At 43.1% G+C, this 26,205-nt stretch overlaps 1 protein-coding gene across 1 annotated transcript; it reads left to right on the top strand.

The window, feature by feature from the left end:
• The first annotated feature begins 19,785 nt into the window (after positions 1–19,785).
• LOC120699579 lies at positions 19,786–23,515 on the top strand. The gene is made up of 4 exons (XM_039983582.1): positions 19,786–20,014; positions 22,616–22,832; positions 22,926–23,011; positions 23,114–23,515. Exons 1-3 carry the CDS (start codon positions 19,787–19,789, stop codon positions 23,003–23,005), a joined length of 525 nt encoding a protein of 174 aa, XP_039839516.1. The 5' UTR covers position 19,786; the 3' UTR covers positions 23,006–23,011; positions 23,114–23,515.
• The last annotated feature ends 2,690 nt before the right edge of the window (positions 23,516–26,205 follow it).

The raw sequence follows: 26,205 nt of genomic DNA on the forward strand, positions 1-26,205 counted from the left end.
TGAATCACTCTTAGATCCAGGAGAAGAGTCGGCGTGCGTCAGTGTAGCATGTCCTCCCAAAGATGCACGAGCACCATCGGCTTCACCCGCCATGGTGCAGAAGCTCTTGCGCCGACCGGCCGCCAAGCAAAGGCCGATGAAGCCGGTGGCTTCCTTGTCCCGCTTCTTCTTCTTCTTGTCGTCGTCGCCGGAGGTCGGTGAAGAAGAGCGGTCGGTGTCGGAGCTCTTGTCGAGGTCGCTGAGCTGCGCCAGGAAGGCCTTCTCTCGCTTCTTGGCCTTGTACTGGAAGCGCTTCTTGAGCGACTCCTTGTCGAAGCGTCCTCCCCGGTCTCTACTGCGGTGCTTGTGGCGCCGACGCTCCTTGTTGGAGCCTCCCTCGTCACGGTTGCGGTGGCGGTAGTAGTCGAAGGAGTTGTTCTGGCCACCGCAGGACTTCTTGGGGCAATCGGCGATGAAGTGGTTCAAATCGCCGCAGTTGTAGCACCCGGGGTTCTTCTTCCTCTGCCTGTTGTGGTAGATGTGCTGGAACTTGCTGATGAGGAGGCACAAGTCGTCGTCGCCCAGCGTCTCCAGCTGCTCATCTGAAACAGAAGGCAAAGAGGCAAGAGAAAATCCAAGAGCAGAGTTAGCGTTAGAGCTCGTTCCACCTGGGCTAGTCACAAGAGCGACGCTCTTGGAAGAAGGGGCACCATTGAGCTTGGCTCATGTCTGGTTATCCACCTCCGTGACTTGAGCTTGCTGAAAAGCTCGTTCACCGTCAGAGTCTCATAGCCAGCAGACTCAATGATGGTGTTCACCTTGAGATCCCACACAGAGCGATCAAGTGCGTAGAGCAGCTTGAGGGCCTTCTCGTGCTCTGTGTACTCAAGGGCATCAGCTGATCTGTTAGCATTACCTTTGTTCACAATCGACTGAAAACGACTGAACATCAAGTCAATGCTCTCACCCGGCTCCTGAGTGAAGTTCTCGTATTCACGTCGGTGAGTCTCGAACAGTCTGGCATTCACCTGAGGTGTGCCCTCGTGGTAGTTCTCAAGGCACGTCCAAATCTTGTGGGCTTCCTGAAAACCCTGGACTCGTGAGAACTCCGCACGAGAAACGCCAGCGAACAAGGCATTGACAGCCCTGGCGTTAGCCTCGTGCTCAGTCACTTGAAGAGGAGTGACCTGAGCGGCAAGCACCATGTAAGCCTGATTCTTGGTAATATCCCATACCTCGGCTCCCATGCTCTGCAAGAAGGCTCTCATGCGAACCTTCCAGTAGGCATAGTCCTCGCCGGAAAACACCGGGATCTTCCCAAGACTCGCTATGGTCGCCAAGTGGTTTTTGAACTGGTTAAGGTACTGAAAACCTCAACCAAGCTCTGATACCAATTGAGGGACCGGAACCGGCGACCAGAGGGGGGGTGAATGGGAGCCGATCAAAATTTCTCTCGTAATCAATCCGTCGGCCTATATCCCAAAATCACCGCAAGCCCTTGAACCTAGGATATGAGAGAGTAGCTATGGACTAGCTATCTCCTAGTGAAAAGCCCTAGGTAACTGCGCGGAAGCAAAAGAGCCAACACGATGCAAATCACAGAACTGGACTGCAGAGACCGGTCAGACCGGTAGCACAGACCGGTCGGGCTGAGAATTTCAAATTCCTGACCGGTCAGACCGGTTGCTCCCAGACAGCCCGCCAACAAAGCTTCAAATGTCAAATCTCGAGCAAACAAAGTCCAAATTCAATGAAACTTGGAGGATAGCTTTGCATCTATCCCATGAACATATCTCCAAAAAATCTTTCCCAAAAGATTAACAGTTCGAGAGAAATCAAGGGAAGATCAAAGAGAATTGGGGTTTTCTCAAGAACTCAAAATCTCCAATTCGTGAGAACTCACGATTCTAGGGGTTTTGGCACTAGGCTAGATAGATCAGAATCGTCACAACGAGTTCGGCAAAACACGAATCCACGGGCTTGATTCCTCTAAACACGAAACATCTCAAAAGAGGAGAAATCAAGTCCAAAACGCGAAAGAGGAGGGAGAGGACTAGAACTCAGCACACATTGGTGAATTTCAACAAGATTCCATTCATAAATTTTAGAGGAATTAACCTATACAAAGCTAGAGCCATCCGCCCATCATCCACCCTCTAGATTTGAAAGATTAGCTATACCTAACCCTCTTTTGCGTTGGAGTACTTGGCCCTAACCTGGAGCAGAGGTAGGGAGAAGGAAAAACGAAGAGAAAACAAAAAGACTCAAGTGACTCAGCCAGCCACGGACTGGTGGGGGGTTTTTATACCCAGCTGCTGTGGCCAGACCGGTCAGACCGGTCCAGGGGATCGGTCAGACCGGTCAGGTCTGCAGCAGTCCACTGTACAGACTCGATTGACGGCGGAGCTTCTTTCTTCGACTCGAAGTCTTTGCTGTGATGCCGCCACGTCGACGAAGTACCGGTCCGCGGTTTTGGAGGGTCCGCGAAACCCGGGTAGGTGGCCGGTTTTGAGAAAACCGCCAAAACTTCACGCCCGGGAAGATTCCCGCCTCCACGCCGTGGCCCTAGATGCCGTTCCCGCCTCGGCCTGCTGACGGCCCTAGATGCCGCCCGACGCCCATCACCTCCTCGCCCGCAGCGAGGCCCTAGACGCCGTCGACACCCGTCGCCTCCGTCAGTCCCGAGACCGACGCCCGTGCCTCCACGACTTGGCGTCTTCAACCGCCGTCCGCCTCCTTGGTTTTGTGGCGCAAACCAAGAAACCCGCCTTCCGTCGCCGCTTGCGCCCTCGATCCAGGAGTGGACGCCACAGCTGCCGCTCGGTCCAAGCTCCGGTCCCGGCTGCCCTTCACCGCTGTCCACCGCACAGTCCATCAGCCACAGCACCTCCACGGCAGCTCCCCGTTGACACTCGACACCCGTGTACCTGCAATTCAAAGATCAAACGCACGATCACACAGCACAGTTGACAATTCACTCATCACAGACAGGATAGAGTACTCACATTCCTCATAGTTGTGGGCCATCAACAGCTTTGAGGCAAAGTGACTCGGGGCTAATCTGTCTATTTCACTTTAGATGGCATTCTATTTGTGTTCTAAGCCGAACATTTCTAACTTCAACTGATAAGAAGTATTTATAGTTGAACAACGTAAGATTTATAATTTTAGATTTACCACGAGAAATATATATGGCTTGTTGCAGGGCCATGGAGGCCACGACGGTGGCACAGAGCACCCAATGAAGACATGGTGGCATCGATCCGGGCTACGGTTTCGAGTGGAGTGTAAGGTTGTTAGTTGGGGTTCAGGCGAAAGCCTTGCTCAGTTTTATACCGGTGCGAACGACAGCAATGCCCTTGGGCACTGTTTCGCTCCTTTGGAGGTGTCGTTGTGGATTGTCTCCCCTCCAACAATAGGATCCTCTGGGTGAAAACCCTGATCTTTTCTATGATCAGGCAATGGCGACGTTATCGATGTCGTGTCCTCCATGGAGGCATTGCCGTGAAGTTCCCTACACAACACTAGTTGGGACTGACGCGAAGTGCAGTGGCGATGGCTTGCCTTAGGTGACGGTGAAGATCTTGCCTCAATGCTGCGCTTCACGAGGGTGGCTAATAGGCACAAGAGATAGTGCTGTCATGGAGTTGGAGCTGTTACGTCATTTGGTGTGTGATGAAGTTTGGCAACGATAACATGTAGTGCACTCTTCTTGGGTTGTGTTGTTCTTAACTATAGGTGAGTGCATTTGAGGCATAGGCTGGGGCCGTTGTCACAAGTCGGGGTTGCTTTGTCGCTATAGCGATAAGCTTGGTAACGATGACTTGTGCCAGGTTGTCATCTGTGTTGTGTGGTGATGAGCCGCGTTCAGTCTTCACTGTATATCTATGAGGTTTTCTGGCCTAGTTTTCCTTATAAACATGACAAACTCTCTTCTTCTATAGCGAACTGTATTACAATTTAAAAGATAACATCCACAACATTTTGACTCTAATACAATATGGATTCTCTTTTTTTTTCCTTTTTCCCTTTCACTTTGCCCTCTACCCATTTATAATTAATCTTTTTTCTTGGAGCCCTTTGTAGAACAGGCTCTTTCATGAGAACACCTTGTACTCTCATATACCTTTTCTAGCTATCTCACTCACCACGCTCACATACGAATCTTTCACGAAAGAAACATCCCATTCCATTCAGCCATCTACCTTTTTCTTTTTCCATTTTTCCTTCTTTGCATGCCAAAAACGCAGATGCATACGTGGAGATGTACTATTTTCTTAAAAGGAGAGGAAATCTACGTGGACTTGTACTAGAGATGACCCTAGTACACTCAGGCTGACCAAGTCGCTTTGCTGTATCCCCACAAAAGAAAATAAAGAAAGAAAAAGGTTAACGTGTTGTTCTACGGCCTGCTGGGATCTGACGTGGACACATCCCTAGAACAGACCTATCATGCTTTCATCAGAATAGTTGAGATCTTTTCTGCTGCATATATACATGAGATGGGTTCTGTGTTGCGCATACAAAAATCAAATGATAGTCATTGGACTACAACTTAATATCTTTATATTTTTCCAGAATTTATTATTCAGATAGACTCAAAATATTGATGTTGGAGCAAAACAATCACATTAGCTTAGTAAGCGCAGTTTCTTTTCTTTTTGCAACTTCTATTTTTTTTGCCTTCAGAATCTCAGAACTCCCAGGCCCCAACTGCATGGTTAATGCAGTTCTCAGTTAGCCCCGCTAAGACAAACTTTCTCCTCTTCCCCTTTCTTGATCTTGGTACCTCGGAAAAAGCTGTCACTCTCGGAGGAAAAAGGAAGTCTTTTACAAAGACGAGATTCTCTTTATCGCAGATAAAAGATTACAATTCAGCTTTGATAAAGCCTAACAAAGTAAAGAATTGGTGACTGTCCTCGCTTGCAGTCATGTTCTACAAGGAATCAGAGAAAATTTTTGCCGTGCAAACTCCAGCTGGGATTGCCTTCCATTTATCTCTATCTCAACCCATCAGGGCCCTATTTGTTTCAGCCTGTAACTTGTGGATTACAGCTTGCAGATTATAGTAATCTACAAGCTGGGGCAGAGCAGATTGATGCATTGTAACAATATATATTAGATTATTACCATCTAGGACTTGATGTAGATTGACAGACTCTGCATGCTGCAATCTACAATTTACAAGCCGAAACAAGCAGGGTCTAAAAAACTTGTGATGATTGTAGTCGTTCCTGTATGTGGATTCCTCGTTTCCTTAGCCTGCTCTATTCAAAGTGATGCCTTCACGTCGACTCTATTCTTTTCGTTGCCCCAACGTGCTGTGACGTCCCTCCGGCACATAACGTCATCTGCTTTCCTTAGCTTCCAATGGAAGCAAACAATCGGAAAAAGGAAGAGAATGAGAATATGTGTGCCAAAAAAATGGAGGAAATGAGGTAGCAAAATCGGATATACCCAGACTTCATTTTATTTTAATCACGCCCACGCTTGTTTTTGTATGGTCGCCATTGGTTATACGGTTAAAGACATGCTGAGATTTACACGTTCAACATCTTACATCTTCATGACTTCACTTGGGATTTCAACCTTGTTCCACAACCTGCCGCCACTTCTTGGCGGAGAATACCATTGTTTTCACGCTATGTCATTCCTAGAGGAGGGACTGATCACAATTTCATTAACCAAGCGAATCAATACCTGGCACTACTACAGAAATCACCAATAGCGATGGCCGTTAAACCCTTAAGAGCGACAGGTCCGGCGCCCATCTCCATTTTTACGTTACCAGTGAAATGGTCTTTGGTGACAGGTATCCGACTGTCATCAAAGGCACAGCAGTGGCAATGGTGGTCTCCAACATCGCCACCATTGATCTTTACTAGGGTAGCAGCTCCTTAGCGTGACCGTCGCGTGGGATAAGGAAAAAGGCAACAAAGTTTAGCAAAGAGCTATCGCCATTGAGTCTCTACAGGATCTGGAAAAGGGTCTTAACAATAGCTGACACTTAAATTCTGTCTCCACTGACCCCACACAACAACTTGATATTGCAGGTACCATGTTACTACACTGTTGGAGAACGGCACATTAGTGCCGGTCACAGGATGGCTTAGTGCCGGTCCCTGTAGCCGGCACTAAATGGCCGGCACTAACGTGACAGACGTTAGTGCCGGCCACTCTGACCGGCACTAACGCGCGCGTGTTAGTGCCGGTCCGAAATACCAGCCGGCACTAACGTGCCCGACCCCGCCCGAGTCCTCACTGCAACGTTAGTGCCGGCTGATATAACTAGCCGGCACTAAATGTTTTTTCTTCTTTATGTTTCTTTTCTTTTAATTTTTATACGTATGGCTATGCGTATTTCTACCGTATGTGACTATATAGTCGTACTCTTTGCATTGCACAGTATTATTAGAACAGAATATTATACTAACATTATATATTTATATATATATATATATTTGTCATGTATGGAACACTTAGGAATTCAAAAGTACATGAGATATTACAAATTATTAAGCACATCAACTATAATAACGTATCAACTTCCTCGTCGTCGGATCTTCTTGGGCGACGCTTAGACGGAGATCGCCATGAAATTCGCCCTTAGGATTTATGACTTCATCGAGTAGAAATCCGCATATAGCTTCTTGAATTGCCCTGATCCGAGCGATTTCAATGAGTTCTTCTTTCATCCGCCAACGCTGTCACATTTTTCAATAAAAACATGAGAATAAAAAATAATGAATTAAAATAATGAGCAGATGTGATTGTGCTCACGTACATTGAATGCCTCCACTGTCATTTGCCCTTTTTCACTTGCAAAAGAGTTGATCCACTCGCATACGTAGTATCCACATAAGTTGTTTCCTTGGCCCTGTCTCCAACACTATGGACAAACGTGGGTTACGATATAGAATTTTTCTGATGTTTATTGCGAATGACATTAGTAGCGAGAGTATATTCATACCGGAAAATCAGTCACCCAATGAAGAGGCTCGATTTCACCTATGGGCAAGCCTATGTGTTTGTGGAGGTAGCGACTCCATGCAGTATTTACCACCTCGATGATATCTTGGTACTTTGATTTATCTTGCCTTAACGAGTCGTACACCAAGACCTTGTGCTCCTCAATCCAAATACAAAGCAATATCCAATGAAAGCTGTGCATATACATATGCATAACCAATTAATGTTGATTATAATAGTTATTAAATAGTATTATTAATACAAAGGGATTGAAAAAAAAGTCTAACAAAGAACGACTCACTGATGGTTGTATGGCAAGAGAATGAAGGGACACATGCTATTTTTACGCAACCCTCTGTATATAACATTGACTATGTCTCCAGGATTTAGCGCTAGCGATTTCTCGTGTATAATATCGGGGTCGAAGAACCCGACGTTATGGAAGTTCTTCTTTCGGCAAATTTGAATTTTTGACCTACGGGACACAAGAAAAACGGGGATCAGTCAACACACAAGGCTAAAATAATGAAACGAGAGACAATACTTACATGCACCATACACTGACGAGGGACTTGTGAAGGGCATCTTGATGGTATAAATCGTAGAGTGATGCAAACTCGATATATACATCATCTGCCCCCCGCCAGAAATGCTCATCTTTAATCCGAGCTGGGAACATCTCTAATTTACTAGCTTTAGATTGCACGGCATACCATTTGTGTAACTCGGCCATTCTCGTTGGTAGGAATGGTAGCAACTCTGGCCATATCAAAGGTTCGCCAAGTACAAATTTTTTCCTGCCGCGGGCATTCTGTAGGGCCTCCCCAAGCAATTGAGCCCTTGTTAGATCAGTTTGCAATATCATCTCAGCCATGGTCAACGGATCTCTTGATTCATCGGGACAGTCTTCATGCGGCACTATCAATGGAGGGATCGATTGTTTGGACTGCTCTCCGAGCTGGGGAACGGTCTTTGCATTAATCAGGCGATTCTTGGGGTTGCTGTAGCACTTTCTGATCTGCCGATCATAATCCGACTCTCTTTCTTTCTCCTTCGTGGGATCTTTAATGAAGTGTTTAACAAAGTGTGCCTTTGCAACCGGATCTATTTCTGGCTTCTTGTTCGCAGCCTCCCTCAGTAGCTTGCGCTTCAGCAAGAAGGTTTGAAACGATTCTTCTGCCTCTTCCTCTTCTGGAGCCTTCTTTTTCTTCTTTCTTTGCTGCTTTTGAGATGGCTGGACCGAAGGTACCGTGTATGCCTTCTGTCGCTGACTCTGATTCTGTTGTGCGGCTGGTGATGATGCCGGAATTGGCTCACTTTGTGCGGCTGGTGATGGCGGATCCATGCTGGCGTCCCGTGCAGGCGGTGGAGAAGGTGGGCCAACACTAGGATTCCTGTCAGCTGGCGTTGGTGATCTTTGCCTTGAGCACCGAGCGGAATCTGTGTCTGCTTGCACCAATCTTATGTCGCGCTTTGGCCACGCGATCCATGTGTGTACGGCATGTTGTAGTTCTGTTTCTTCAGGACTTATAGGGATCGGGAGGTCCATGTCTTCCCAGCGTTCTTCAGTAATTCGGTCAACAAAGACTCTGGCGAATCCTTCAGGAATCGGCTGGCAATGTATTGTCCCGCCCTGTTCTTGGACTTCCGCATAACCCTCAGCACAAACTTTAAGCTTTTTCCCATAAAGAACCAGAAGCTCACATTGGGTCCTAACGGTGATGTCGTCAATGGGGTCCCTCGGCCTGTCGGCACCCAAATTAGGGTGCTCCGTGGAAGCAACACTGCTACGACGCTGAGAAGAGGGGCTGATCTCCACATTGGCAGCTGGTTGGTCCGAGCGTTGCCTAACTGCTGCCTCAAGTGACATTATCCGGTTTTCTAGGCTATGAATCTTCTCAGCCACTACTGCCTTGCTTCTGCATCGGCTTCGGTAGGTTTCGAGATCTCCGAAAAAGCCATATTTCCATGGAACTACGCCCACACCTCGGGTCCGTCCAGTGTGTTCCGCATTCCCAAGAGCGTAAGTCAGCTCGTCATTCTCTCTGTTGGGCTGGAAGGTTCCTTCTTCGGTACGCCTCATTGCATCCTCGAGTCTTTGAGCAGCCTCTCTTAGTACGTCGCTAGTCACAAACATTCCAGTGTCGGGGTCTAGTGTGCCTCCATGAGCATAGAAGTAATACCTTGCTCGTTTGGGCCAACTCAAGGTTTGCGGTACGATTCCTTTTACAATTAAATTATTTTCCATCTTTTCCCATTTCGGAATGGCAACCTTATAACCTCCGGGCCCAAGTCTATGGAAGTTTTTCTTTTTGCTAGCATTCATTTTGCCTTGAATCGAGGCTGCCATGCTGTCAGCACTGTGCTTGTAATTCACGAATTCATTCCACCACTCTCGTTGCTTCTTTCAGACTTTATCAAAATCTGGTGTGAGGCCCTTGTTGACAAAGTTTGCCACCAATTTTTTCTTGAACGAGGCGAACTGAATTGCCATCTTCTTAAATGCCCATCCCTTTATTTTGTCAGCTTTGCCTGGGGGAAAGTTGAAGTGCAACGACACCTCTTTCCATAACAAATCTTTCTCTGAATCTGGCACGATATCTTCAGGTCGATCAGAGACTTTATTTCTCTTCCAAAGCTTATACTTTATGGGGACAGATTCTCTAACAAGATATCCCAATTGATTTACAAATGTTGTCTTAATTTGACCAGGAGCTAGTGGCTCGCCGGTTGCTTCGTTGATCTCCGTGATGGTCGTACATCCTACCATCTTCCTCTTGGAGCCACGTTTCCGTTTAGGCTTCGTCGATCCTGATGCCTGAAAGAATCGCAAATTTATCAAGCGGGTTGCTAGCAACTAGTGGACGTCGCGGCAGGTATGCGTAACCTTCATAATCCGCAAGCAAGGGTTCCAGATCAAAAATTATCATGATATTAGGTAACTTATTGACTGAAACATTCATAAGAATTTTTAGCTGGAGCACGACTCCTTACACAAGGACTGAAATCATCAACAAAGCTAGCAACATAACACAAATAGTTCGCAGCTGGGCCGCTTGTGTCACAAACAATATCTTGCTCCTAACATATATATTGACAAAACATTTATCCTGATGCCTGAAAGAATCACTAAACTTTTATACCTCGGCTTCCTCGACATTTTCTTCTTCCTCCCCACTAATATCTTGCTCCTCGTCGCCATGATAATGCAAGTTTAAAAATTGGCTGCCATCGTTCTCGTCCTCATCAAACTCTGGAGCTATGTGCCCAGTACTACCACGAATGAGCTCGTGCATTAACTCGTCTTGGTTGTCCGTAGGATCCATTTCCACTACCTGAAACAATAAAAAACAAAGAGAGTGCATAAGCCCAGTTGTCAACTGCCATGGATAATCTCCCATTATCTGTCACCCTTTGGAAGTTAATTAAATTTAGTTAACTATATATACTTGAAGCTCTAAGCAAATAAGGGACAACAGATTGCATTTTCAACACAACCGATTGACAATAACATAAAGTCTACATTAGCTAGCCCATAGCACAAAGCAAACATCACATGGCTCAATTAGTAAAAAAACAGGGGCACAAATCACAGAGCAACTAACATATGATGGTATGAGATGATTTTAAATGGCAGAGCAGAGTCATGCACAAGTAGTCAAGCAAGCACTAGAGGCACATGCAACTAGCTAATTAACCAAATAATGAGTGGGCGGCGGCCACATGGAACTAGCTAATTAATTTGTCAACAGAAGGTAATTTTGTTTTTCCATGTCAAAAAATACTTTGGAGATTTCCTTCCAACATTTCAGGTTCCGGCAGCCTTTGAAATAAATCTGTTGTTTTCATGCTTTCTGTCATTCAAATATCAGAAGATTTGAATGACAGAGGAAGCACCATCAGAACACTGCATGGGTGATAGAGCTTAAGGAAATGTCACTAGGTTGTCTACCATAAAGAAGAAAGTTCCTTTGATGTGGTGACATAAACTTCATAAGTTTTCAGGTTTTGTATTTGGAATCGACAAATATGTAGTTAGAACTTATAAATGACAAACTAGAATTTCTATCACCTGGTTATTTGATGATAAAGTCTTCTACTCATAATTCAAGTGAATATGTAGTTACACAAAAATTATGCTTGAGTGAACTCACAAAGCCATATGTTACATATACCGGAGCGAGGAGACGACAAGGTCGGGGGGCGCGTCAAGGGCAGCCGGGGCGGCCGGGACGGCGGGGGCAGGGCACGCGGTGTCGGCGGGGGATGTCGAGGCTGGCAGGCGTACTAATTCAAAGTGCTGCAAGTTGCTGATAGGAAGGTTATTGAGAATGAGAGACCATCAGGTGATCTCAAATGACAGTCATTCGCTGACTTTATTTATTTATCGAGATGCATCCAGTTGACTGAAAATAGATGGAACTAGTTGACGCCAATAAAGAGCAGTCTTATCAACAATAGTGCGCAGATAACCATTTACTAGTGACAAAAAATATACATAATTGTATTAATGAAACAATCAGGCTTGGTAATATGCAAGGTTAAATAATGAAGTGATATAAAAAAACTTCAGATATGTATACAAGCATAAGGGATGCATCATACCATGTGATATCAAAAACTCTGAGAAAATTTAGAAAGATATTCTCACATCAACAGATAGGGCACTAGACCTCCTTCCGTATCTCTGCTAATTTCACTAGCATAAACCTGAGAGAGGAAATGTTTCAGATAAGCTTCGACCATCTAAAACATCAAATCTTTCGAAGTCCATGAACCTGAACGATAATCTTAAATCTATGCAGTGCAGTGAGATGCAGGTAAAATAAATGGATTGAAACAAAAAAAAAGATATAGCTATTGTATATGATACTACACACAAAGATCAAACATTTGAGCATACTTGAGCATTCAACTACCCAGGAGGTATGAGTTCTGTAATAGTCATAGTAAAGACTACCTGAAATTGGGTGATGAATCTATTGACTGGAGACATCTAACAAATAAAAAAGGAATACCAAAATTGGTCTCGATGCTGAAACAACCGATCTGTAGTATATCTCACATCTTATGAATTTCTAAAGTATGTGCATTGCTGACTGACTAGGAAACATGATTTGCATTTCTCACAAAGAATCATGCATGTATGGGGAGGGTGGAATCACAGGGAAAAAGAAATCCTCTACATGAATGGGCGGCGCGGGCAAGGACGGCGAGGTCGAGGCGGCGCGGGGACAGCGGGCCAGGGACGGCAGGGGACCACCTCGAGGGGATGGCGGGGGAGGACTCAAGGGCCGGGGACGGCCGATGGCGATGAGGTCGGGGCGGCGAGGGGGGCCCTGCGTCGGGGTGGCGCCCGCCGGGGACGAGGCACCGGCAAGGCAGGAGACGCGAGGACTCAAGGGCCGGGGACGCCCGAGGACGACGAGTCAGGGCGGCGGGGGAAGGCGTCGCATCGTGGCGGAGGCCGGCACCAACGCGGCGCGGGGGATGCGAGGATGACGAGGCGTGCGGCAGCGCGGGCCAGGATGACGATGCGACGCGCGGGAGCTCGCGGGGCGATGGCCGGCCAGGGACCCTCGCGCGGCCGGGGACGGCGGCGTGCAGCAGCGATGGCCGGCCGGGGACCCTCGCGCGGCCGGGGACGGCGGCGGCGGCGCAAGCGGGCGAGCGCGGGAGCAGGGGCGCGCACGGCCGGGACGTCGATCTGAAATTGGAGAGCAGTGGGAGAGAAGGAAGGGGATTTGGGGAGGAGGGGGTTAAGGTTAGTGCCGGCTGGCCTTATCAGCCGGCACTAACCTGCCCTCCGTGATGTCAGCGCTGCGACGTTAGTGCCGGCTGGTGACACTAGCCGGCACTAACGTTCAAAGTTAGCGCCGGCTGGTTTCACCAGCCGGCACTAATGTGTTTCATCCGGCGGGAACCAAAAATTTACCTGTCAATTCTCTTTTACAATAAATTTTTATTATTGATTAATTCCTTCATAATAGGCTTAATAATTAGAATAATATAGACAAAATTTATATCTTAATTTTTAGCATATTATTAAATATATCAACACAATATTAATAGTAATTGAAGTAAATTAACGAATATGCAATCATTATCAATTTTGTGTAGCTTATAGGGTTTATATGTGTTTATGTTTCTGTTATTCGTAATAAATCGAAAACATTTCATTTTGATCCATGCAAAAATATTCAAAAAACCATTCAATACTAGCCTATGCAATGATGTAATCAATTCGCATATTACTTGATTATTTGTTTGTAATTTAATGTTTCAATGCTTCTAGTAATGCAAAATTAGTGAACATAAATAATATTTATACCATGCAGAAATATAATATTATCTGAAGATGATATTGTGTCCTAATTGGACAAATAGTATCGAGAATTGAGATAAATACGATGTGGTGCGTTACATTACATCACTGAATGAGAAAATACAATATATAAATTATATAAAACTACTACTCATTATTATTATCTACTGGAACATTGATAATCTTCCTTTTGACGAAAGTGCCTTGAGCGTGATCACAACGTAAGTAAGGTGTGTCCTCTTTGGATAAGAGGATACTAGGGTCAACGTCAACTGAGAATGGAGGAAGGTTATCAATCTGGTCATAATCTTCCGAATTGTCCGAAATATCCTCAACTCCAACTACTTTTCTTTTTCCGGGAAGAACTATGTGCCGTTTCGGCTCATTTCCAGCCTTGTCTGCTTCAGGCGTCTTATCCGACTTCTTCTTCGGTTTGCTCGACATGTCCTTCACATAGAACACTTGTGTCACATCCTTGGCTAGAACGAATGGTTCATCTTTATATCCAATCTTTTTAAAGTCAACTATGGTCATCCCATACCGGTCCTTCGTTACGCCTCCTCCAGCCACCCATTCACAATGAAATAAAGGGACAACTATGGGTCCATATTCAAGTTCCCATATCTCTTCTATGACACCATAGTAGTTGTTCTTTTCTCAATTACTGTTTACTATACACATACGGACACCACTGTTTTGGTTGGTGCTTTTTTTGTCTTGAGCTCTCGTATAAAATGTATACCCATTTATTTCGTACCCTTGGTATTGCTGGACAGTGATTGACGGTCCCCTAGCCAGCCATTGAAGTTCTTGATCAACTGTATTGTTGCCCAATAATTTTTGTCTGAACCAACCGTCAAAAGTTTTTATATGTTGCCGTGTAATCCAAGCAAGATTCTTCTGTGGATTTTCAGACTGTATAATATTCATGTGCTCATCAATATATGGAGCCACCTTGGATGAATTCTGAAGAACCATGAAGTTTGTTTGGCTGAATTCACTACAAGAGATGTTCATATTACATTTCTTTCCTAGTGTGCCTTTTCCCTTTAGTCGCCCCTCATGGTGTGACACGGGGAGCCCAATCGGATTGAGATCAGGAAGATAGTCAACGCAAAACTCAATGACCTCCTCTGTTCCATAGCCCTTAGCAATGCATCCTTCTGGGCGAGAACGTTTGCGCACATACTTCTTCAATACGGCCATGAACCTCTCAAAAGGGAACATATTGTGTAGAAAAACAGGACCCAAGATAGTTATTTCTGTCACAATATGAACTAGAAGGTGTGTCATAATATTGAAGAAGGAAGGTGGGAAGACCATCTCGAAGCTGACAAGACATTCGACAATGTCTTTCTGCAGCTTTATTAGATTATTTGGATTAATTGCTTTTTGCGAAATTTCATTCATGAACGCACAAAGCTTTACAACTACCAATCTCACATTTTCCGGTAGAACACCCCTCAGTATAACCGGAAGTAATTGTGTCATCAGGACGTGGCAGTCATGGGACTTCAAGTTTTGGATTTTCTTCTCTTTCACATTTATTATGCCCTGTATATTTGAGGAGTACCCAGACGGGACCTTGATACTGTTCAAGCAATCGAACATACTTTCCTTCTCCTCTTTGCTCAGATTATAGCTGGCAGGTTTTAAATAGTGGCATCCTTTGTCTCTCTTCTCGGGTTGCAAGCCTTGTCGTTCAGCTAGCTGCTGCATGTCGCGCCTTGCTTCCAATGTGTCTTTTGACTTACCATACACTCCCAGAAAGCCTAGTAGGTTCACACAAAGATTCTTCGACAGATGCATCACATCAATTGCGTTGCGAACCTGTAAGACTTGCCAATAAGGTAGGTTCCACAATATAGACTTCTTCTTCCACATTGGAACATGTCCCTGGTCATCCTTGGGAACAGGTTGGCTACCGGGACCCTTTCCAAATACTACCTTCACATCCTTGATCATCGAGAACACACGCTTTCCATTACGGAATAGAGGCTTAGGACGAGTTTCGGGCTCTCCTTTGAAATGCTTCCCTTCGGTTCTTAGGGGGTGATTGGTAGGAAGAAATCGACGATGGCCCATGTATACGCACTTCTTACAGTGTTTCAAATAAATGCTATCGGTCTCGTCATAACAGTGGGTGCAGGCCATGTATCCCATGTTCGACTGTCCCGAAAGTTTTGCAAGTGCAGGCCAATCATTGATGCATACAAAAAGCAAAGCTCGGAGGTTGAAGGACTCCTGTTTATACTCATCCCACACACGTACACCTTCTTCTTTCCAGAGTAGTAAGAGATCATCCATCAAGGGTTGCAGGAACACATCAATGTCGTTGCCAGGTTCTTTTGGCCCTTCTATAAGCACCGGCATCATGATGAACTTACGCTTCAGGCACAACCAAGGAGGAAGGTTGAACATACATAGTGTCACGGGCCATGTACTATGAGCGCTGCCAAACTCACCGTACGGATTCATTCCATCCGCACTTAGAGCAAATCTTATATTCCTTGGGTCGTTGTCAAATTGAGGATACTCTCGGTTAAGGTTTCTCCACTGGGACCCATCTGCTGGGTGTCTGATCATGTGATCCTCCTTACGGTCTTCTTTGTGCCACCGCATCAACTTGGCGTTATCCTTGTTTTTGAAAAAGCGCTTCAGACGTGGTATTATAGGGAAGTACCACACCAACTTTGCGGGAACTCTCTTCTTTACCGGCTGCCCATCAACATCACCTGGATCATCTCGCCTGATCTTATACCGCAATGCGCTGCAAACAGGACAAGCTTCCAAGTTCTCGTATTCGCCGCGATACAGGATGCAGTCGTTAGGACATGCGTGAATCTTCTGCACGTCCAATCCAAGAGGGCAAACCATCTTTTTAGCTTCGTATGTTGTTGACGGCAGCTCATTACCCTCAAGAAGCATGTTCTTTACAATCTTTAATAGCTCACCAAATTTCTTATCGGTTACACCATTAGTTGCCTTCCATTTCAGCATCTCCAGCGTGGTACCCAACTTCTTTTGCTCCGGTTTGCAATTAGGGAACAACGGCCTTTTGTGATCCTCCAACATTTTCTCGAACTTTAATGCCTCCTTCACAGTTTCACTGTCTTTCTGTGCATCAAGCAACGCCTGACCTAGCTCGTCAGGTGGCTCCTCTTGTGCAACATTTGCTTCACCCTCGTCCATTGGTTCATCTTGAAAGCCACCTGCTTCATGAACCCATGCCCAATCTGGAAGATTGTTATCACCATCGTCATCTTCTTCATTATCTTCCATCATAACTCCAACTTCGCCGTGTTTAGTCCAAAGGCTATAGTTACTCATGAAACCATTCAAGGCCTGGTGATTCCATAGAGTATCTCTTTTCGGAATTCCTTTTTATTTTCGCAAATACTGCATGGACAACACATTAAACCCTTTGGCGACCTATTTGCCATTGCCGCCTTGAGAAAAGAATCTAAACCCTGAATCCACGCCGAGGTGCTCCGGCTTCCGTGCATCCATTGCCGGTCCATCTGTACAAATTAAAAAAAATCATGCTCATTATCCCTATAAAGTAAAAACAGGTTACTATGAAGTAATTCAAAAATAAATGTAAATGTGTCATAGGCCACCTATCTAGTAAATTTAAACTAAATAGCAAAATAAATTGGCACAATAACATATACACATGTCACCATGAAATAATTCAAAAAAAACATTCTAAATGTGTGATAGTCAAACTATATAGTAATCATTCTCTAAAAAGCAACAAATCAATTCTACCTTGCTCAAATTAATGAACAAATTAATAAATCATGCCCATTTTCCCTCATCCTTAAAATCCTTAAAATTTTGCATAATAACATATATACATGTCCCCGTGAAATAATTCAAAAAAAATCATTCTAAATGTGTCATAGTCAAACTATCTAGAAAACCTTCTCTAAAAAGTAACAAATCGATTCTATTTTGCTCAAATTAATGAACAAATCGGAAAATTATGCTCATTTTTCCTCAACCTTAAAATCACTATTTTCTTTATCTAGAAAGCATGAAACAAAGAATAAACACCGTGAAAGAAGAGTGGAAGAAGCTACTAACCTTTGGTGCACTTGGATGGGTGAAATCCTCACAAATTTGGAGGGAAATGGGCAGCACCTCCCCTCTAACACGCCATGAGAGAGAGGAGGAGCTCGGCCAAATGAAATGGTCGGGCTGGGGAAGAAGGAGTGCCTGATATACAGGGCAATTTAGTGCCGGCTGGTGGTTCTAGCCGGCACTAAGTGTGGACTTTTAGTGCCGGCTAGAACTACCAGCCGGCACTAACTTGCAATTGACCAAGTTAGTGCCGGCTAGACTTTCCAGCCGGCACTAACGTGTCTTATGACCGTTGTGGCATGCGAGCGGACCGTTGGGGGATGGCACGTTAGTGCCGGCTGGTGTTGCTAGCCGGCACTAACGTGCCCGCCTTGTACTGTACAGGCATGTTAGTGCCGGCTCCTATTGGACCGGCACTAACGTGCTGGTACCAATATAACATTCTCCAGCAGTGCTAGAAGAATGTAACACAATCATAAGAATATAAAAAAGAACCTTCATACTTAACTTAATCATTACTTAATAAAACACAGTACTTAATATCATTAGTATTTGTCTAGCAAGTACTTAACATATCTTACTATTACTAATTGGAGACTCCTTTCAAATCTCCACATAAAACCACCTAGGATCCTAGGTGGACACCCTATAAAAATAGAGAAATTTTAGAAATTCTCACAAAAATCAGAAACATCCGGTCATCAATCCGACAACTATAATCATAATAGCCATTGGATCTATTATCTATCCAAATAAATTACCCACATCTGACATTATAAAAATAGAATAAAGTAACCCCCTAAACATGTATCTAAATTACCCACCTCTGCCATTATAAAAAACATATCTAAAGTAACTCCCTAATCTTCGCGTAAATTACCCACCTATGCCGTTATAAAAATAATGCAAATAACCACCTAATTTGCATATAAATTATCCAATTATATCATTATTATAAAGTAACTCCTAAATCTGAATCAAAATTATATAGTCATAATAAAATATTAAAGTGCACCAATAGAAAATTCTAAATTACTATTTCTATCATTATTAATATATTATTTATGTTATTATTTATATAAAATACTACCCACCATATGTGTTACCATATATTCATGTATGATGGAAGAGATAATAATACTAATTCATAAACAAATGGTTCAATTAAATATATATCAAACATACATGGAAGTGTGATACAAAATAAAATCTATTGCAACTAGATAATGATAAATATGTATTTTAGAGCATGTGTTAGAATATTTAATAGATGAAAGAGGGAAAGATAGATAATTATAATTATTAGTTATAAGCTTTATTTTTATATAGGCAAATATGCCAATGCATTGCTACGGATAAAGTTGGTATAAATATCAGATACGTATAGTTGCCCATACGTTATTTTGTATAGGGATCTAAGTGATCGAGTCATGGACGGAGGGCTGTGGTCCGACTCGCATACAGGATGGACTAAGGCCCACCTGTCAACGACATAAAACAGACCAAATCAAAAATTTAAGTGGAAACCTTTACTCGCTTTAGAAATTGGTATAGATTAGTTCTAATTATTAGCCCGTGTTGATAGGCTAGTGCATTTTAATTAGCATAGCATATGCTATTTATATAATAGTTGGTGCATAATATCATGCATAATGGAGATCTAGAATAACTTTCTTTGTAGGACAAATTTAAAGGGATCCCAATTATAAATTCTAGAATAATTTTCTTTGTGGAACGGATCAGAGTACTCCATAGTCCAGACACGCACATTTGCTCAGGGTTTATGCTATATGATTATCTGTAACATCTTGTCCTACAATTTGCTTAAAGCGCAGCGCACTTGTGGTGTGGTTCCACGAGCATATAGCATCTTGCTAACCTTTCGTCCTTGCCAGAACATATATATTATCATTTCACTATATGTTAATACTACTATTCGAATCCATCATGTACTCGCACTCTTGTAATATAGTTTTTCTATATTACTATTTTATTTGGAATTTATCGTATCTATTTGTATATTATCTTTTCACCAGGGACGGAGCCAGGATTGAAATATGAGGGTTGATGAGCAAGCTATACTACGTAAATTTTTTAGAGATAGCAGATAAATACTAAAAATTTATCATAGAGAGAACCTGGCTTTCTAATTAAGGTTCCAACGAACCTGGGGGTTAACCCAGCCTCTGGCCCTCGAAAAAGAGAAGACTCCAAGATATTAATGGATTTTCTAGAGTCAGAGATCTGCCAAAGCCTTTAGTCTCGACGCTGTTGATGGACTGCCATTGTGGGCCTTCCCTGCAAAGAAGCAGAAATCTAGCTTTGCGAGGTGGTATGTCGTGGTCATTGCCGTCTTTATCATTCCTTCGGTGCGAAGGCATATACATTTGTTCGTATCGAGCACCCTAGCTTCATATATATCCGCCCATGGCTTCCAATCACACCACAGAAGCACCTATGGATACGCCGATGGCTGAGAGTCAGACATCAGGAGAGGATTCACAGCCTCCAGCTGAGACAGGAATCAACCCTTCCGATCTGCCCCAAGAAGAACCCAAGTTCTTCTGTGCTTGCCGGCGGCCTGCCCTGAAACGGACCTCCGGCACAGCTCGGAATCCTGGGAGGCGCTTCTTCACCTGCTATTCCGGGAAAGACGTAAGCACGTCTTACTGTCCATACAACACCATAATTAAGAACATGATTGTTTATCTAGCTAATTAGACGGTTTCCCCGCCCAAATGCATGGCGACTGCGTATTTACAAACAAATGCTTATTTTGTTACGTTAACGTCGAATACAATTACTTTTAAATTATCATAAAAAATAACTAGTGACTTAAAATTAATCTAGATATTTTCTTTTGACTATAGACTATATATTTAAGGCAATTTGTAGCTTAAGTGCTCGTTAAATGACTGCTTATGCTTTGTCTTCATATTACTTTGGCTTGTGTCATTCCTTTTGGCTTGTTATCAATGTGGATAGTATTTGTTTCAAGGGATATCCAATAACTTGTAGAATATAAGGTCCTGTTTGGGACAACTCCAGCTCCGACATCCATGCTGGATCTCAAGTTTGTAAGACAAAATAAAGTGTTTTAGTTTTTTATTTTGATTTTCAAATAAGTCCAAAATGACTTAACCAAATACCTTTCATCCATCCACAGCTCCAGATCCATGGATTTTTGGAGCTAGGTATGAGCAACTCCACGAAATCCATGGATTCCCTGGAGCTGGAGCTCTGCCAAACAGGGCCTAAATAGCCCCGCTTAAAAGGATTTCGATATGTAAGAAAACACAAAAACACTAAGTTATGGGTTCTTGCAGAAACCCGGCATCAATTATTATGCTACATAACCTATGGTATGTATGGAAATTATATTCCTATTTTTATATCATTGTATATTATCATAAATTTCTACTTTGGAACTATTTGGTTGGAGCATGTCAGAAATAGCTTGTGTCCAACTAATTACTAATTAGCTTACCAGGATACCATGAATCTTAATTTCATATGTAATGGTAGCTAGTAGTAGCTAGTACTCACTCAATTTCTTTTTGAAGAGTGTATTAGAGTTTCCAAAACTCAAACTTCATTAATATTGCTGGCTAACAATTATTGAAGCTATATATGTGTTTGTTATACAAAAGCTGTATCAATACATTCATATTTCAATGATCTTTAGTGATATCGATTTTCTAACGATTCATAATATGTCAGCAGAGCATTCAATGGTCAACTTATAGTTTTCAAGGCCTTTTCAAATCCTAACACTCACTATATAAAGAAATAGAGGGAATAACATTTTACATTACTCAAATTATATATTTCCATTAGAATTAAACGTAATATTTATAAAGAACTTTATAAGACAAAACTACACGCGCCATCCTAGCATTTATGAACTAAATAACCTAGATAACATCTCAGGTTAAATTTAACATCCTTAATTACAACATTCTAGACCACTAACCATTTGGATTGGGAGAGAGTACGACCCATCAAGTTAGTGTCATGCCAGGCCATATTATCCTTTTGTTTGCGAATATATACTTCCTCTATCCTACAAAGACTGGTCTTCTATTTTTGTTTTTAGTCAAACTATCTAAAATTTAATCAGCTTTATAAAGAAAAGTATCAGTATCTACTCATTATGGAAATATATTTCACGATAGATCTAGTGATACCAATTTGATATCATAAATATTAGTACTCTTTTCTATAAGCTTAGTTAGCAAAAGTAACAAACTATCTATCCTAATAAATTGGGGCTACAAAATTCGGGAAATATCTCAAGTTCTGAACAACAAAATTAACAAAATCCGACTACATCATGCCAAAATCCACTATTATTCCATTACTACACCACCAACAAGAAAGGGGGAAGGAATACCTGCAGGCCTTCTTGGGTCAACGCCGGGTGGGAGTGATGGCTAGGAAGCACAACCAAGAGGCCAGTCACTTAGGTGAGGCTGCGTGAAGTGCCATGGCCGCAGCATGCTTCCCTGCCGTCGTGTCTGGGAGAACCGCTTAGAGGTGTTATGTGGAAGAAAGAAAATTGGAAGTTGGAACGTGCTGCTGACTCCACTCACGAGTAGTCTGAGCATAACAACTTGAGAGCCAAAGCAGTGTGTGGGGCTGAATGGATATCTAGTGCCTCAATTCCTTATAGGTGCTTCCTCATATAAAAATATTGTCTTGAACAGTTGTGGACTGTAATTGATTCCCCTTTTTTTACACCTTGCAAAAGCTTTTAGCTGATATTAATTTTATATGATAATACATGTGCTCTACTATCTATATTTTTGTTAGAAATTTTCATGTACTTTTACGATACAACTGTACATTAGGAGCACCGGACCATCCAACCCGCTTGAAGCACTATATATATATATATATTCTCGGGGCTAAATAATTATGACAAACAAGGACGGCAAAATATGCATGGCATTTTTCTGTTTGACACTTATGTTTAATTCAGGAAAATAAATAGTCACAAAGTGAAAAATCTAAGAGATGAAATCAGTAATAGTATATGTCATCAATTACTCCCAGCTGGCTCCCTTACCCTCCATCTCCTATAATTATGAACTTTACAGAATCTTCATTGACAGTTGCTAGGAGCTGAGCACTATGACGCTAACCAAAAATCATCATTGATTTTACAATTACTCTTTGCCTTAGCACATTGATTTCTTGGATTCGTCAAATAGCTTTTCCTTAGTATGAACATGTTATGTATATATCAACCTGCAGATTTGCAAAGTCTGGGTCTGGGAAGACCTCCTTCAGCAGTATGTTGAGAAGATGGTGGATTACAACAAATCAACAACACGTGACATGGCGATCCAAGAGTTAGCAATAGTCAGGGAGGAACTCAATGCAAGAGAGAAGCAGATCAATGAATTGAAGGAAAAATGCTGGTCCTATGAAGAGCAGACTAACGAATTGGCAAAAATAGATGATCATGAAGGTGAATTAATTAAACAATCTGGTTATTTATTTCATGCTCCTCACTATTCATGAACTATCTTTGCATAATTTGTTGGAATGTTGGCTATTGCAGCTTTAGTTGCAACATTTGGTGATATGGCAATTTCCAAAGCCAAGTCAGTTACCAAGGATGATGGTGGATCATCTAGCTAAATCTTGGTCGGTTTTCTCTACCACATTTACATTATATTTTGGCTGCTACTATTTGTAGACCTTTCCCATGCTAAATTCTGTGTTCAATATGTTTCTCTATTAATCAAGGAGCTATGGCATGACTGTTTGTGAGATGGCTGGCTGCTATTGACCTGGCGACTGGAGGTGCCTTTCCATGGCTGTTTCGACATCAGAACTATAAAGTTCCATTGTTGGTCAAGTTAGCATGTGCTGGTGGTCATTGCCGCATTGTTTCATGTATTCTGTTTCTGTTGGTATTTACCTTTATTTTAGTATCTGTTTGAGACTATATATGTCCTTGTGTCTAATTAGTCCTATTAACATTTGTACCAGGCTATTTGGTATGTTCTTATGTGTGATGTCTTAAGGCTATTTCGTATGTCCTGATGTGTGATGTATTAAGTATTTGTGTGAAAGACTATGTCCAGGTGCCCATATTATGTATCTTTATGAGACTATGTTTGTCAAATGTATTTCTGGTTTGTAATTTTTGTAGATATATGCTCAGGTACTTCTTTTCTAGAAAACATTGTAAATCTTGAAGCAAAAGTGGTTAATATGGTTAGGGTCAAATCCATAGATTTATCTAGGATTTTGCATGGCTGCATGCATATATGTGATTTTTTTAATAATAGTATTTTAATAGTTAATCACAAAAATAAATGCTGAATAAAAAGAATTGCAAATATAAGTGTCTGTCGGCTATTCGGTGGCCGACAGGCCTCCTGTCGGCTCTTGAAAAGCTGACAGCTGACGTGACACTTAGCGTGGCACTGTGGACCGTGGTCGCCGGATGTTGTCGGCGCCGAGAGAGCCTATCAGCTCCTGGAAGGCTGACAGGTGCCAATAGGGCTGATTGGGTTGTCGGCCAATAAAGGCCAACGCCTTAGTCGGCCTTTGGCAGGCCGAATAAACTTGTTGGCCTCCTAGTAGCCGACAGGCCTGTTGGCCATTCACGTCAATCACCGGATCGATCAGCTCAAGATTATCCATACCTACAAAAAAACACATTAAATATAACATCGCATATATAAATGAAATTACTAAACTTAGGAAAGACCAATATACAACTCAAGGTAAATTTGAACAATAACATGGTACATAAAACTTAGTTCTTACACGTACACACGCACATAGTTCAAACGCATATAGTCCAACCATACAGCACATAGTTCTTACATGTACACACACATAGTTCAAATGCATACAGTACATCATGGTTACATGTGATAAATGTTACACATAAAATATACACGGCCTTCTTCCTACTTCTTCTTAGGGTTGCGTTGTGGAACACGCCTTTCCGTCATGCCGTCTACACTCGTATGGGTTGGGTAGTTTTCGCAATCCTTGCGAAGGTGTTCTCCACCGCATGCCAAGCAATATTTCTCGGCACCTCTAGCTTCTGATGCATCCATGTCATTTCTAATACGACAGCTCTCCCTACGCCCCCGGTGTGTGATCTTGGTCTCCGGATCGGGTATCCAATCTAGCTCATTCGGAGGGGGTTTAGTAAAATTAGCTAGCGCCCTCCAGCCACGAAGCTCGCCACTCCAAGTAGCTTGCACTGCCTCCTTCAGAATACGGGGACACATATGTCCCTTCAATTCCAGCCTTTCCATCAGCAGCATAGACATGTGAACAAGGCATATGTAGTAGTTCTGGTTTGTTGTATGAGCACATGCATTTGTTAGTTTCGGACCACAGCTGGCATTCCATTGTTACCATAGAACTGCCGATGCCAACACCTCCCTTCTCACGCACCATCACCTCGAACATGAAGTCTTGGTTGCCTACGAATTCCACTCGATGTAGCGTCACCTTGGCACTTATTTTCTCGAGTATCTCTGTCATGTTCGTGCAATACACCATTTGAGGATTCTGCACAACGAGTGAGGCTTGCTGAAACCGTTCACGAAGATATGCCATTGTTCCTCACTACTATAGAATAGGCCTTCGTTCCAGGCCATTTGTCCTGGCAGGCTTTGGGCCCGGGACAATAGGTGGCTTTTGTCCCGGGTCCAATGGCTAGCCGGGTCAGCGGGGGGGGCCAAGGCCTTTTGTCCCGGTTGGAGACACCAACCGGGACAAAATGGGGCCCTTTTGTCCCGGTTGGTGGATCCAACCAGGACAAAAGGCCCGCGTACCCTTTTGTCCCGGTTGGAACCACCAACCGGGACAAAAGGCCCCCATTTTGTCCCGGTTGGTGTCTCCAACCGGGACAAAAGGCCTTGGCCCCCCTTATCCCCTTCCCTCCCCCCCCCCCCCCCCGCCCGAGCCATTCAGCTCACTTGTTTCTTGCTGTTCTCGGCTCGGGAGGGAGGAGTTCTTGCTCATCTCTTCACCACATTTGTGAAGATCTTTAATTCCCCGTCCATCCATCGGCGCTAAAGGTTTGGGGCTTGTTTTTCTCTTCTTCCTTGGCTTGTATAGCTCATTTCATGCTTTAGAAATAGAGAAAATGTGTAGCTAGCTCATTTCTTGGACATTTAGCTAGATTGCATATGTAGGTGTGATTTTCTTTTAGATTTAGATGAGTATGTGGATAGTAGAAATTTTTAGAATGAGTGTAGACACCTCATGTGATGTACTTGTATACATGACCATATTGTGGATAGTTGATTTTTGTATTCATGAATGAATTAATGAAATGAGTATATTAGAATTTTTTGTAATATGAATAGATTATTCTGATACTCTAGTGATGTATTTATTCAGGCTCACATTGAAACCATCTAGAAGCTAAAAAAATCTTTATTTCGAAACAAGTATACATCGTTAATCTCCATCCAACGGTGATGGCACTACCTTTCGGGAATACACGATGCGCTATAAGCACGTCGCGAATCGGTTGGTCGCATCACCAGCACTTCCGATTGATAAGAAGACAGCATTTGACGCAGTCAGCATGACCGTTGTTGTACTGAGAGCATATCAATGAGCATGCTGCCTGTGCCAAGTGCTTGTGCCTATTAATCGTAAATGTTGGTGCTGCGACTGGCCGATTGGTGACATCCTTGTACCGCACCGTGTCCCCCCGAAAGGCAGTGTCATCACCGCATGGTTGAGGTTACTGACATATACATTTTCAGAAATAAAGGTTTATTTTTCTTCTAGAGGGTTTCTGGATATTGAAAAGAGTGTACTCCTGGAACTGAAGAGTGTCAAAGTAATTTGAA

This window comes from Panicum virgatum, chromosome 3K, assembly GCF_016808335.1.
Source record: "Panicum virgatum strain AP13 chromosome 3K, P.virgatum_v5, whole genome shotgun sequence".
NCBI lineage: Eukaryota > Viridiplantae > Streptophyta > Magnoliopsida > Poales > Poaceae > Panicum > Panicum virgatum.

What these genes read in the sequence shown, in the direction of transcription:
- LOC120699579 (XM_039983582.1), top strand. Translation starts at nt 19,787, where the DNA reads ATGGCTTCCAATCACACCACAGAAGCACCTATGGATACGCCGATGGCT. An exon ending in CCTGCTATTCCGGGAAAGAC is followed by an intron (nt 20,015 to 22,615) that starts GTAAGCACGTCT and finishes ATCAACCTGCAG; the next exon opens with ATTTGCAAAGTCTGGGTCTG. An exon ending in AAAAATAGATGATCATGAAG is followed by an intron (nt 22,833 to 22,925) that starts GTGAATTAATTA and finishes TGGCTATTGCAG; the next exon opens with CTTTAGTTGCAACATTTGGT.